Below are 15,961 nucleotides of genomic sequence, written 5' to 3' on the forward strand. Positions count from 1 at the left end.
TGTAAGGTTCCTCCATGACATTGTTTTGTTTTTCTTCTGTACAAACCCTAGAGGCTTCCTCAACCCAGTACAAAGTGTCAGAAGAGACAGCCCACATGATAGCTTTAGTGCAACCCTTGTTGGGGCAGCAACGAAACAATCTATCAAGTCAAGAAATATGTTATTATTTCTTCTTTTAAATTAAAGTTGGCAAACCAACACAGACATAGGTGACAAAATCCCTTCTGAGAAACTGAGATTTCTGATGAATTTTAGACTTTTTCTTCCTTTGGGTTTTCCCAGTCAGGGGTGGCCACAGCAATACGTCCATCTCCATCTAACGCGATCTACTAGACCATCTTCTTTCACACAAACTACCTTCAAGTCCTCTTTCACTTCATCCATTAATCTCTTTTTTAGTCTTATTCTAGGCCACAAGCCTGGAAGTTCCAGCCTCAGCATCCCTTTAGTGATGTACTCACTGTCCCTCCTCTGTACATGTCCAAACCATCTCAGCCGGGCCTCTCTGGCTACCCGGGTTTTGACCGATCTGGTATAAATTTCAGACTATATCAACTAATTATTGTAGTTTTTAGTGTTGGTGATTCAGTATTTGTTCATTCATCCTTTTATATTAGTCTATTATAGAGTCAAATAGATAATACACTTCCAACAATCTCATCACTCTTCCTTGAATATGTAATCGAGATGGCTCCCGGAAGAGAGAAAGGAGTCGTCCGTCAGATCGATTTTTTTGAGGCGGTATGAGACTGACTGATTTACAAACACTCGTATAATTTCACCTTAACCAAAACAGCTCCAGGGATTTCTGTGATCTGGGGGTAGACAAACCACACCATATAGGCCTGGGAGGTTAAAATAATCCCAGAAATATGAAGAACTGTTGAAAATTCAGTGCAGCTCTTCCGCTAGTCTGGGAATTCCTGAGGAAACAGTAGAGAAATGAGGAGAGTCTCAGGTCACATCTGTTAAGAGCGAGCGCTGCTACTCTTAACTCTCCAGTGAACATGACAGATTCCCTGCAGACAGCCGGGCTCAGGAGGAGCAGGCAGTTCAGCTGTCCCCACTAACGCATCTAACAGAGCAAGAGAGCTGAGGCAATGAAAGAGGCGCAGAACAGGAAACCCCTACCCTTATGTAATACAATCATGATGAGGCTGTCTGTTTTAAAATTAACAAATGATTTCATTTCAGATATAAAACACAAAACAAAAAAACAACAGTGTTTTGCATAAGAACCATTATCTAAAAATGCAGCGCATAGTGAGGTACAGCAAACTCAGATTTCTGCATGTTGAGCTGAACAACAAGACATGCTTAAATCACACAGACCTGATTTGCTCGGCCGCAGGGAGCACACTCACTAATCTGAAGAAGTAAAAAGAAAGAATGAGAGGAGGAGAAAGAATATTGTGTGCTGTTCCAAGTGAGCCCTCCCGCCTGCCTGTGTGCATTTGTCAAAGCAAAGGGAAGCGTTCGCAGAGTCTCTTTGCAAGGCAGAAGTGTTTTGCACGGCATGGAGCACCACAGCAGAAAGATGAGGGCCCCATAATATGCCGGGACCAGGAATGTAGGAATCAGACGTTCTCCAAATAATACTCACAGCAATATACTGCCACAAAGATTTAAGACATTTTTTACAGTGATGGATGTAAACTACGCTCCTCGGGGTTAATTTGATTTTAACTCAGGAAAAGGTCTTGATTTATTCAGAGTTGCGGGATTTGTGACCCTGAACAAGACAGCTGTGACATGGCCAGATAGGCATAAAAAAACCTATGGGTTTCAGCAGTGTGTGAAGAGAAACAAATTCAATGTTTTAAAATCCAAACAATGATCTGAGGGGAAATCTCTGCTAACTTTCTCTGATTGAAAGCCAGATACCTGGATCCTGCAGGAGTGACTTCTTCACAACAAAATGAAAATAAAAATAAGAGCTGTGAAAGACTTTGGAGAAATAAAAGAGGGGGATAAACAATGATGACCAAACTTTAGCTGGAACTAAAATTCAAAACACAATAAAAATATATATATATTTTATAGGTTTATGAGAACAAACTAATTTGAAATCCCCCTAGGGTTTTATCACCCCACTACCTGTGTTAAAACCAAGACCCAGTTTTGCTGCATTTCTGAAAGGCCAGTCGGCTGTGAAATTGAAAATAATTTCCCGCTGCATTAAATTTGCAGCACCCACAAAACCACAGAAAAGGCTGAAAAGCCTTAGAGGAATTTCTTCACCAGAACCGCTTCGAACTTGTAGATAAGCAACACTTCCGCTAAATAATATTTAACCGCTCAGCCTGAGAAACACGCGTATTTACTGAATATTAAGATCTATTATAGTTTAGAGGAAATCTTACACTAATGCAGTATATTAAATACAATAGGAAGCTCATTAAATATGAAAAAAGTAAGTGGTGAACATTATAATACTCAGAGGGGTTTTTCAGCTTCTAAAAAGCTTCTGGTCAAAAATAAGACAAACACAGCAGCCTCTTTCAGACATGCAACGTTTCTATATAAAGCTCCTATTTAATAGATAATGGTACTTGTATTGTGTTTTTATTCTTATCTATTTATTAATTTATTTTTTTATGTATTTATTGGACCCTGAGTTCAGAATAAAGTTTATCCATCCATCTATCTATCTATTGGTGCAGTGCAATCGGACTCGATCAGACCCCTGGCAGAAACATTTGGCTATCCCCTTAAAATGTGCTATAAAATAAAATAGCAGATGAGCTGCACCTAGGAACATGACTCCATACTTTTTATTTGATATAGCTTTAGCGCTATAAGAAAGCCTTAAAAACAGCCATGTAAGTTGGTATTTTTTCAACAACACCTAAGCAAAGATGTAAGAGAAAATGCTGAGAGCTGCTGGATGATTATTTTCCTGTTCGCGATCAATAGGTTTTTCATTTTTCACTACAGAGGTTCTCAAAGAGCCGGATATGTCTGGGATGGCGTATAATCATAATGGCAAAATCACATTAGGGCTAAGAGTGAAGGAACTCTGAAATGTCTGTTATAAGAAGCAAACATTGCACAGAGGCTCCCTCGGTTAAATGTAGCGTCGCAAAGACCAAGAAACACAGCAGACAGGTCAGGGATGAAGTCAGGAAGTTTAAGGCATGGTTAGGTTAAAGATGACACCAGACTTGAGGTTACATGCAAAATGCTCCGTGTGGAGGAAAACTAACAGCACAACACCCTGATCATCCCAACAGTGAAACATGGTGGTGGTGGCAGCATCATTCTTTTTTTCAGCTGGGATAGAGAAGCTGGTCCTAACTGATGGGAAGATGGATGGAGCTAAAACAGGGCAATCCTGTTAAGGTACATTTATGCCGAACGCGATCCAGGCTAATTTTTTCACCTGGATCACCTGAAGTTGGACGCATGACGTTTCGCCTTTCTCTCTCTCTCTCTCGCAAACAATCCGCTCCGACAATGTGGAAAGCCGAACAGCGGCGTTGGCACCCCTGGGTCCACCAGATCCTCCTGAGACGCACCCGAATCGGCGAGTAGCGACCGCCAGCTGTAGCTGTGTGGATGACCGCCGCTTCCAGTGGTACTTCCGTCTTTCCAGGACTGAGCATGAGGACCTGCTTCCCCACGGGGAACTGATTACCCTCCGGGACACCAACTATAAACTCACGGAGTGGCGGACATGGTCTTTACTGAGGAGATGGATTTTCAGAGCGCATCACGGCGCTGTCTAATGTGGCCCAGCATGAGGAGCTACTGCCCTGCAATGGGGGACGCATCTCCCCCCAGGGCACCAACTACAGCCGTCATTGCTCAATAGAAATAAAGCCTAATTGTACTGTCTCAATATGTAACAAATAAAAAAATTTTTGTGCTTAAATAAATGGAGGAGCACCCTTAACGCAACGTGAATTGACTGCAAAGTTAAGATTTCTGAACTCGAGTTTTGCTTTGCTCTATTCTTGCGCCGTTTGCAGCTTTGCTTCACTCTGTTCGCTCATTCTGCGCCTTCACTCAAAACACCTCATTCACTTCGTGGACTATTAATTTGCCAATGAAAGAGCTTTTACATAGGGATAGCATGTAAATCACTCACTCCAAACATCTCGTTCGCGTTCGGTGTGTGAACGCACATTTAGAGGCTGCAAAATACTTGAGACTGGGTGGAGGTTCATCTTAAGCCAGCCAATATTAAACAGAGCCAGAGCTGCAATGACATGATTAAGCTTAAAGCATATTCATATGTTAGAATGGCCTAGTCAAAGTCCAGACCAAATTCCACAATATTAAAGACTTGAAAATGTTCACAGAAACTCTCCATTCAGTTTGAGCTATTATGCAAAGAATGTTCAAAAATCTCTAGACGTTCAAAAGTCTCTAGACGTGCAGACCTGGAGGAAGGATAAACCAAAGGAATGCCAGCTGCAGTAAAAGTTTTTACAAAGTATGGTTCCAGGTGGGATGAATAAAGGTGGGACACTTTCAAACTTTTAAAACCAATATGTGCTACTTTGTGTTTCTATTCATCCTTCACACCAAATCTCAATAACACACATTGGGATTTCTGGTTGTAACGTGATAGATATGTTAAGTTAAGGGGTATCCATTTGTTTAGAAAAACCACGAGTACCTTTGTAGTGGCCAGGTCTTTGGTGGAGAATAGAGAAAAAAAAGTCACTTCAGGTGAGAGCCATCCTTTTACTCAGCCTTTGAACAAAACTTTGCTGTATGAATAAGTTATAACTTTAGAGACTGCGTAACATTTAAGTGGCTGCAGGAACTGAAGCAATCACAAATCACTTCTATGCCACTCTCTAGTCTGATCTGAAGCCGGAATACGTATAAAACAAAGTCAAATATCTTTTAAGCATCTGGTAATAACTCACAAATTTAGGGTACTTACTGGAGCTGCCAAAAACAACTGCTTATACGAGAGAGCAACAACCAAAGCAAAAGAGAACAGAATTGTGTAATCCCTGGCATTTCCACCTCTCGTGCCCACGCTACGGTTCTGACTAGAACATTTTGACAAGCTGTCAGACCAGGCCAATCAGAGTTTGCATTAAGAGCATCTCGAGACGTCACCACTGAAACACCAAATCTATATCACTCCAGACCCTTTAGCATCCCCATCAGACTGTGCAGTGCTCATCAGGCAATCCGGGGTGTGAAGGCAGCAAACTTGTGGGTGTACAGGTTGAGATACACCGAATTATTGTGATTTCCTTGGTAGGAATATCCCTCGGGTTGGAACGGGTTAACGTGCGGCCCAGTTCGGCTGTATCCAGCTGCAGCTGGAGATACGAGCTGTGAGCTAAATTTAGCCCGTGAGTAGGGGATTGCCTGCAGAGAAACGTCACAGTAGTCCAGACAGAAACCTACTGAGGATAAGAAAACAATAACAACTTACAGGTATTTCAAAGCACAGAGACATAAAAGTAATATCCGAATGATACTCTAAAGCAACAGAAAATAATTTAATAGCAATAGCCTTTCCCTACAATGCCACTTTATGATTGCTGGTATTTTACACAGCTTTAGTCATTTCCTGTCCTGCTTTCAATAAGACGCCATGCTCATGTGAGACTGGAAAGCTGCAATTTGACTGAATTTTGCACACTGTGGGAGTGTAAAGAACGATGATCTAGCTGACTGTATTTTGTCATTAAAAGCAGTGGGAGGCATTTAGATGATGCTACAGTGGAGCAGTTGCACCACCCAGTGGAGAGGAAGCATTAGTGCATAGTCAAAGGCAAAACTGTTCAGTGTAGGGCTGGAAAAGATTTAAATATTATATCTGGATAATATCTTGAGGGAAATAAAATATTAGTAGGATTGTAAAAACATAAAGCTGAAGATTGTTCCGGTGGCAAGCCAAATAAAAATAACAGTTTATGTAAAATATGTGCTGAGGAAAAAGTATTTGCCTCCTACCACATTTCTTTTTCCCCACTTTGCTTTTTGTCTTCTTAAACCTTTCTCATTATCAAACGCAGTTTAACATCAGACAAAGAACCTAAATAAAGCTGGAATTATATTTTCATTTATTAAATAAAAAAGCTACCTAAATTATCCCCTATGTAAAAAAAAAAACATTCTTGATAAATCATAAATGAACTATGAATAACCACATTTTTATGGAGAACTGAGTTCAGTATCAGCAGATACATCCAGGGCTGATTTATGCCAGACTTGCAGAATAAAGAAATCTATTAAATAGAGCTGTTTAAACCTGTTCAACAGCATAAAGTAGGCCAAAAGACCTCAAAAAGCAGTGAAACCTATTGGTAGGTTTAGGATTCCAGTGAACCACAGTGAGAGGCAACATCCACACATGGAGAAAATAGTGGCTAACCTTCCCTGGAGCGGTCAACACTAGTCAAAGAGCACACCGCAGACTCATCCTGGAGATCACAAGAAACAACATCTAAAGCACTCACGCGCTTCAGTTAAGGTCAAAGGTGAGGATTCAACAGTTCGAGACTGGGCAAAAATTATCCATGGGAGGGTTTCCAGGTGAAAACCATTGCCGGCCAAGAGAACCTGGAGGCTCGTCTCACATTTACCAAAAAACACCAAGACGTTGGGGGAAATATTCTGTGCACTCATGAGACAAAAGTGGAACGTTTTGGAGGTTGTGAATCCCATTGTATTTGGTGTGAAACTAACAGAGCGTTTAAAGAAAATTAAGGAACTTCATACTGGAAGTCAATCAAGTCCTTCTGCGTTATTTAATGCTTTGTATCATCTAGTAGCTATTATATGATTAATCAAGCGGCTGCATGAATGGGTTTTAAAATGTTTTAATTATACATAACATAAAAACTACATGCATAATTACTGATTTTCAAGAATGTAATAAATCTGTAAATATTTAAAAAGTAATGTCCAAGATGTCTTAAGTCAAGCATAAGACATCTTAAGCTTGACTTAAGACAAGCTTAAGATGTTTAAGCTTGTCTTAAACATCTTACCCCCCCCCACACACACACACACACACACACACACACACACACACACACACACCAACCACTCTCATTAAACTGAGTTTGACATCTCTGACCCAAATGGGTGTCATTACTACGCCCATTAGCATTAAGTCATTCTATACTCCCTCAGTCCTCCTAATAGAGCAAGAGACACGAAGCTTCTGGTTTCGCTGAACTCAAGCCGGCTCCTTTACCTCCTGCCCGGCACTTTCAAAGTTCATTGCTTGTCCCTGGAAGTTAAAGTATAATGGATGCATAATGCATAGTAATAAAAAACTAAACTTAAAATATTTTTTGAAAAAACTCGTTTGAATAAAAACATGCTTATCCAATCTGCATCCATAAACTATGTTTTTATGCAAGTGAAACCAGTAGCCTGTACAAACCACAGCCTATTTCTTAAACCATATATGTTTTTTTAATATATATATTGGCACAAGAAATGTGCATTTGCAGACCCATTAGCGACCTGAGTATATGAAACAACACATTTCATCGTACGTGCTTAAAACTGTGGTTAAAGTAAAAGGAAGTGAGCCTGCATTCCTGACCAAACAGCTGAAATAATGATGAGGCTGAGTCAGAGGTGCCATGTACTTGCTGACCAGGCTGCAGTCCTAATTACAGAAGCGAGGATGATCACGGTACAAGGCATCCTGGCAAGAGGTCCTCTCTCAGATCGGCTGACTGGTAAGAGATACTTTGAGTTGATTAAAAGTAACTGAAGAACAACAGAAAAAAAAAACAACAACTAAGAAATGTGCACTATTTTGCATGATAATTGAAACTATATCTACAGAGATGGGAAGGTTTTTGAGGCGAGCAGGGAGGCGGGCGTGGGCCAGCGAGGCAGTTTTATAAGCTGGAAAAAAACTACAAACGCTGACACGAGACACGTCCAGCAGGCGACAGTAACACGGAGTAAAAACCGCCAGCTGTACAGGTGTTCTAGTCACCGGTCTGAGTGAAAAGCAGCAGCAGCCACTGCCTTTGTGTGATGGAAACTATCCATGTCCGCAACAATAACAACATCAGCTAAACAGGCAATTCATGAGCCAACACAACAGATGCTCGGCCTGATGCTCAGTCGGGTCAACAGCCGGGGAACAAAAACCAAACTTCTTTTCACTATCTTGTCATTAACATTTTAAATCAAGCTTGACTAAGATATCATATCTTATAAATATTAGAAATAAAAATGGGGAAATAGCTTGCAAAACCTCAAATATTTAAGCTTTAAACTATTTCAGACTTAAAACTATCTAAAACATGAACATTAGAGGTCAGTAATTGCAGCCATCAGGGTGCATATACTGCATTATATTTTTGTATACGACATTTATATTTTATTAGGATAAGTAGCATAATGTCCTATAATGTAAAAGATTTACAAACTAATTAATATTTCATTGAGTTACTGATAACCAGCCATTTATACATGAGTGATTATTTAAGTAAAATGTGAAGTAAATAAAAATAGCTATATCATTTATTATACCTATGATTGACTGTATATTAGAACTGCTAATTACGATTTTACTACACTATTTGTACCATATCCTTCATAATTATTTTACCATCAATTTATCTGAGTTAACACCACGGTCATCATCTGACTGAGGAACTCTGTTGGTCACACCCAGACCGTCATGGGATTGGCTGAAGATGATTTCATGATAAGCTCCAACACAATGCCAAGAACATCTTTAATTTAATTAATAATTATATGTTACAAGATTTAATAGTTTTTCCCTTTAATTGTTATTCATTGGTTTTAATAAATTATCTAAACATAATTAATAACTATTTAAATAATGAAGAATACATTCATTTGTAAAATGATCATATACACTACCAGTCAAAAGTTTGGACTCACCTTCTCATTCAATGGTTTGTCTTTATTGTTATCACTAACTCTGGGAACTCCTTCAAAACAATTGGAGAACCTTTTTAGGTGACCAACCTCATGAAGCTTATCGAGAGAAGAGAGTGACCAAAGCAGTAATCAAAACGGTGGGTATTTAGAAGAAAAAAACAACAACTTAAATATACAAGATGTTTTGAGTCATTTCCCAATATTGTGCTCCATGCATAATTCCATATACTTTTGAATAGTTTGGATGTCTTCACTATGTATCAGCATAGAAGACATAATATAAGACATCTATAATTACAATATTAAGTCTTATTAAAATTGAGTTGAACTTTGTCTTTAAACTCAACCACAACCCATACATACATACATACTACTACATAATATATATAATATAATGATATTATTATTTGTGGAACTTTGTTGGTCCTTTAATACATCAATCATTTTTATATAACTCTATTTATCATAACACACTAGGATAATCTTTCTAGAAGGTATTTATTAGTTCTTTTTTCCTTTACTATGAAACTATGAAAAGATCCCTATAAATAAAATCAGACTGTACTTAATGCTAAACCAAAAGAGTCTCAAAACAGAGTAATAATCTTCGTAGAAACCAGCGGTATAATCTTAGAAATCTTTAAAACTATGCTAAATACAACACTTGATATTATATGTATTGTAATATTGTCAATTCAAACAAAGTATTTGCTTTGTTTGGCATCTCTGAATATTGGACAGTAAGGTTGAGATCACAAAAACAAAGACTATGTGATGAAGGGGAGAAGAAAAAATGTAAGGGGCCAAGGTAAGTCCTTACGGAGCGGTCTGTCCTTGCCATGCAGTTCAGCACATATGCCGGCGACCTAGATGATTAAAATAAAACCTGGGGCTCGGTACCTTTGCATGAGAGCAGTTTGATTGCTGTAAAGCTGAGGGGATACTGACAACATTAACCTAATAAATGCATTACTGCACTTATACTTTTAAAATAATATAAATATGAATCAACAAGTCTGAATAGAAGAGAAACTGGTTTCACAATCACACCTCAAACTGCTCACCCCTGTTTAGAAGACCGTTCTGGCTGAGATCTCGTCAAGCACAGACCCCTGGCCCTTTCAGTGTCCACAGAGCACCTGGAGCCCCAGGCCCACTCCGCCTCCGTCTTACCTGTACTTCATGCCTGTCTGAAAAGACACACACTCCTCCAGCGCTAAGCCGTTCATCTTCAGGAAGTCTTCCATGTTCTTGATTTGAGCGGCGATCCTCTGCTCCCGCAGCCTCTGCAGCTCCACCTGGTCCGTGGGCCTGGACGGAGGCTGGTTGAGCCCCTGGTCCGAGTGGTAGCGGTTGATCCCGCTCCGGATGCTCTCGCTGTAGGACATAGACAACATCTTGCCGCTGCCACTGCTGCTGCTCTTCCGAACACCGCTGCTTGGCGCTGGCGGTTTGGGGATCTGAGGATTTTCAGGAGGACAATGACTGGACTTGAGCTTGATGGGAGCCCCTCGGGGGCCACTAGCATACCCTCCAGAAAACATGCTCCCAGCCCCTCCTCCTCCTCCTCTTTCTCCACTTTGTTGGGGATGCTGGGTCGACCCGTGCAGTGAAAAGGTAGTGACACGGATGAAGCGAGGAGCTGGCAGGGAACAGTCACCTCCTTAAATAGCACCTGCTCCCATGTAAAAAAAAAAAAAAAACAGCTCTCCTGCTTGGGGCAGCACATGGCCATGCATCCTGTAATCAGAGTCGCATAACAATGCCCGGCAACACCCTCCCCTTACAGGTACGCACTGGCAGAGTTACACTGAGAGGGAGCATCCAGGTGACCGACTTGCTGGTGATTAAGGAGTAGGACGAAAAAAGGACACATGCTGTCTGCAAAGGAGTGACATTCAAACATGCATGGGGCGAAAGGAGGGCCACATTCCTGCTATCATTTCTGATTGTGGAGCCAAGGCATACATTTCTCCAAGTAGACACAATGACGGGATTTAAGAGTTCTCCATTACTGTAATAAGCCTTTAGAGACTCAAACAACATAGACTGGTAAGACAAAGAAGCTAATAGCTACATACATATAGACGTATAAAAAAAAGAAGAAACATTTAGTCAGTCTTTCAATTCAAAAAGGGAAACTCATATAGATCCGTTACACAGAGTGCTCCACACTGCTCAGATAAATTAAAGGAAAACTTCAAAAACACAACAGATCTCAAATCAAAAATATATACTGCTAATATATATTGCTGGATATTCATCAATGTGGCATTCTTTTGTTCCCAACACATGGACCCACAGACGACTTAATCTGAAGTCACAGAGAAAGTGAAACTGAAAAATTGATGCTGCAGGGGGGCTAAATTGCTAAAAAAAAAAAAAAAAATAAAGTTATTGGAGCAACTCCCCAGACCAACCCTGACCCACCACCAGACTGATCATCCTAAACAATGTTGCAGGCAGCATAACACTGACTGCAGCTTCTCCAGAACCGTTCACGTCTGTAACGTGAGCTCGGAGTGAACCTGCTCTCGTCTGGGAAAAGAACAGGGCGCCAGTGTCAGATTAGTCAGTTTCAATGTTCTCTGGGAAATGCCAGTCAGGCTCCACAGTTTTAGGCAGAGAGCACGGGGCCTACTAGAGGATATTGGGTCCTCAGGCTACGCTCATCAAGTCTCTTTCTAACGGTTTGGTCAGAGACATTCCTGCCAGTGGCTCGCTGAAGGTGACTTTATAGAGCTCTGGTAGAACTGATCATTTCCCTCCTTGCACTAATGATCAGTCCTCCTGATGGTTTAAGGACCTCCAATGGCTTTCCTGGAGTAACTACCAGTCTCCAGGAATCAACGGCATGCTCTTGAGACTGTGCTGGAAGACCTAGCAAACCTTCTGGCAACGGCAGGTATGACGTACCCTCTAGGTGGAGAACTGCTTGTGCAACCTCTGCTGGGTTTAGGGTATAGCTTCATGCTACAAGCAGTGGCGCTGACCCTGATCCAATGCAAAACAACTGAATAGTGGTCAAAACAAAACGTGGGGGAAATGTCTGTGGCCTCAACCTCCAAAACCATTACCGTTTTTGGGGTAATCTCATTGTTGGCCCTTTAGTGCACCCGGTGTTAATTTCATGAACACCAGAACAACTGCCCTGACGAGATTAACGCTCCAGACGTTTAAGTTACTTAATATTATACTCTGATTAAAAGGTTTCCTTTATTTTTTTTGAGCAGTGTATCTCTACTATTTCTGTTAATTTTGATGATTATGGTTTAAAACTAATGAACATCTTGAACTTACAAAATTTCATTACATTAAACCGATAAAATGACTTATGTTCTGGCCGTCACAATCACACCGACTTGACAGCTGTACAGCAGACAGTCACAAACACCCTCCACAAGCAGATTAAGCCACAAAAGCTCACTGATAAAGAAGCAGCTGTTCTCAGACCTAGGTAACTCCAAAACTAGAGATACGATCGGAGGGTTCTTACCTAGGCTGAGAACTAAAATAACTGGACTGTTGCTTAGTGCAGCAGGATCCTCTATTCAAAAGAAAGAAAGGTTTGCATTTGATTTGGAAATCATGATCCCAGAGTCTGAGACCTGGAGTGGAGACTGGAGGGGCACAAAGGGTGAAGAGGCACAGAAATCCAAGTTGCTTGAGGTCCAAGGTGAAGTTTCCATAGTCAGTGATGATTTGTGGAGTAGTGTCATCGGCAACTGGTGGGCAACTGGGTTTTATAAAGTCCGTGCTTTTCCCCGCAAAAGAGTTTTATGATGATGCTGGTTTCATTTTCCAGCAGGATGAGGCACCTGCCCACACTGCCAGAGGTACCAACATCTGCTTTAATGACCATGGTACCGCTGAGTTGGACTGGCCAGCAAGCTGGCCTGACCTGAACTTCACAGAGAATTTATGGAGCATTGTCAAGAAGAAGATGGGAGACACTGGAGCCAGCAATGCAGATGAGCCTGAGGCAGCTATTGGAGCAACCTGGACATCCTTAACACCTCTGCAGAGCTACACTGAGATAGTCTTCTACATTAAAAAAAATATTTTTATCGGTCTGATGCATTATTTCAATTATCCCAGCACAGGAATTCATTTGTTTCCATTTGGTTTACGCCATAATCATCAAAAACTACCAAAGTAAACCCTCAAAATCTATCACTCAGTGTGTAATGAATCTATATAATTCAAGGTGTTAAAGCCATTAACCTTCCAATTTGACACAAGTTTCTGATTCGTCTGTTATTCACCTCCACAAAAAAGTATTGCCTAAAGTCAATCAGCAGAGGGCAGCACTGTGCTCGCTCCACTATAAATAAAAGAATGCATCTTAATACCAAATGCACCAGAAAGCACCGACAACAAAACCCGTTTCAGTAAATGAAACAAAAATAGTACTGCCATAAACTGTTATTACTTGACAATCAAAGCAATGAAACATTACTCAAATATAGACGTTTCCAAAATACCTTTTCCCCAAATGATACTACAGGGTAATATGCTTTAACTTTAACTAACATGCTTTTTATTAATATAAAAACAGACTTAAAAACACACTTAGATGACTACATATATATATACTCTATATCCTGAGCAAGATCTTCTTTCTACACTAAAAAAGGTAATCTAAACTTACTTGGGGCAATAGTCAGATTTCAATAATTGCTCAAAACTATAAGGTTACAATGTATCATATAACCTTTATTCTCAACCTCAAACTAAATTGCACTGCTGGTTTGAAATGTACAGCGTCTTGAGCTCTAGACTATATTGATCCTTTAAATGCCTACTAACAAAAACGCTAAATGGAAAGCACTTTCTCAGCGTTGAAGCAAAGCATATCATACAGCAGCAGTAAGGCTGAATGTAAAATCCTGTTCAAAGCTAACATTTTAAGCAATAAAACCTAACATTGAGTATCTGATTAATCACTAAGCATACCAATAAACTGAAAAAAAAAAACAAGAAAACAACGCTGCTGTTTGTGGAGATCGAAGAAGAAAAGGTTTGTCTCACCGCTGGTGCCATCATGATGTCACTAAGTCGGTCTCTGCTCAGTACATGTCTTTTTTCCCTTCTTAAACTGGGTTTGCATAATTCAAGCAGAAGGTATAAATACAGAAGGAGACTTCAAGCGAGGCAGCATGCAGGCAACACGCACTGAAAATAACTTCAGTCCCTCGCGCACCAAGCATACACGCAGACATTCACGCTCAACATGTTCGCCAATTGCAAACCTTCCCTGAAACTCACCCGATTTCTTGAAGGCCGGCTCATGAGCGAGGCTGTCGGGTGTCAGTTTGCTCTTATAAACACAGACTGCAGACAGGCATGAAGCAGGTCCACCCAAACTGGGAGTGTCTTACTAGGAAACGTCTAAACCAATTAGTGAATCAGAGAGTGCTTCCCTCCCCACCGCCGCTAGGACCATACTCTACCACCAGCAACGACACCTCTCCTCCTCTTCCTCCTCCTCCCTGCGAGATCTCATGCAAGAAATCCATTTGTGGCGATTAGTGGTCCGCCTTGTTTCTGCCAACCGCAGCAAATAATATCAGCCCTGAATTATTCACAAAAGCTTTTTGCACTAAAAGCCTCTGATTGTTGTTCCACAGGAAAGAGCGCTGAGAGCTGGGCAGGAATGAGTGCGTAGTGCAGTGTGCACAGGGAGCATAAGTACCCGGAGTTTCATGCAAATACAGACAGCACGTATACAGGAACGGGCAAACCAACGGCCCGTGAAACAAAGAATGATGTAAACCACACGCGTTGAGTTTGACGTTGGGATTACAACGTACAGCAGCACGATATACAGAAGTAAGTCTGGTTCACCAGCAGCACACGTTTGGTTTTTCATGGAACTGGTACAGCAAGACTTTCACCGGAGGTGTCAAGCTCAATCGCAGAAGGAGTTAAAACCGCAAACAAATTGGACTACATTGCAAGCAAATCAGCATTAATATTGATTGATAGGGTAAAATGGCTGTTTTAGTCAGAAATCTTAATTTCTGCCCTCTGCCCAAAAAAAACACACACCGAATAACACCAATTCTAAACAGATTTTTTTATCTACATTTTCTTTGCCCTTAATGCCATGCTTGGCATGATTTTTCAACAAGATGTTCATGTTAGGTGTTAGCTGTAGAGATGTGGATCATGCATCGCCTTCTTCACCTTCATCAACAAATCACTAACTCAGGTCTGTTCTAGATTTTCAATTGAAAATTGAATTCTATTCTATGCAGAGCCTTCCAGAAAGTCGGAGACTCGTAATCGATACATAAGCGAGAGAACACGGGCTAACTTCAATGTTTATAGCTTTCTTAACTCTGAAGACATTACACCTCTAAACAAAAGACCTGGGCAGTCGCAGCGTCAGATGCTTCCCTCTTTGCCAATGCACGTGCACAACACTGGTGTCAGTTCAACTTGTTGCCAGAGGGGGCAGACATCTGCAAAAATCCTGGAAGTTACGCTATGCTTTGAGTCACTGCCTTTGATGGCCGAAGAACATCAACAGTGTAGTTGTGGGGATATCAAGATGGTAAATGGCTTGTACCTGTATAGCGCTTTCTCAAATCCCAATGAACCCAAAGCCTTTACACTACAGTCAGTCATTCACCCATTCACACCTTAAAGGTGGTGAGCTATGTTAGCAGCCACAGCTGCCCTGGGGCACCCAAGGACACAACGACTGAGACAGCCAGAGTGGGGGATCGAACCGGCAACCTGTCAATTGCAGGGCTACCTCCCTTAACTCTTGCACCAAAAGAAAAGAGTAAGAAAAAAATGTGTGTTTACGTGTAACTCACCCTCGTACCAGAGCCTTACTCCGTCCAATCTCTTTCTTGAAAAATGTGCCGAGAAGAGGTGGTGCCGAACGACCGAGAAACAAGTGGGAGTTGAGGGCTGGGTGTGGTCTGTGCTACTAGTAAAAGCTAAATAAATGTTAAATAATCTAATTGAATTCTAAGCTAATAAATCCCTAACCTGAAAATTGATAGACAGAAGAACAACCTTTGGACAAACCAAATCAGTCAGAGGGGGTCACTTCTGGAACAGCTTCCCAAGAAACATCAGGGAATGT

General features: G+C 41.0%; 1 protein-coding gene across 4 annotated transcripts in view; it reads right to left on the reverse strand.

The window, feature by feature from the left end:
- The window catches only part of kcnab2a (potassium voltage-gated channel, shaker-related subfamily, beta member 2 a), a 124,102-nt gene that overhangs the window by 55,042 nt on the left and 53,099 nt on the right, over window positions 1-15,961 (reverse strand). The window contains exons 1-2 of one of the 4 annotated variants that reach the window (XM_021307990.2): window positions 14,128-14,227; window positions 10,033-10,319 (exon numbers count right to left, since the gene is read on the reverse strand). The exons of the other annotated variants lie outside the window; for them this stretch is intronic. Of the exons in view, the coding sequence (XP_021163665.2) occupies window positions 10,033-10,319; window positions 14,128-14,151 (311 nt within the window). The 5' untranslated portion in view covers window positions 14,152-14,227. Of the gene's footprint in view, window positions 1-10,032; window positions 10,320-14,127; window positions 14,228-15,961 lie in introns of those variants that run through there. 4 annotated transcript variants of the gene reach the window in all.

Source organism: Fundulus heteroclitus, chromosome 20, assembly GCF_011125445.2.
Source record: "Fundulus heteroclitus isolate FHET01 chromosome 20, MU-UCD_Fhet_4.1, whole genome shotgun sequence".
NCBI lineage: Eukaryota > Metazoa > Chordata > Actinopteri > Cyprinodontiformes > Fundulidae > Fundulus > Fundulus heteroclitus.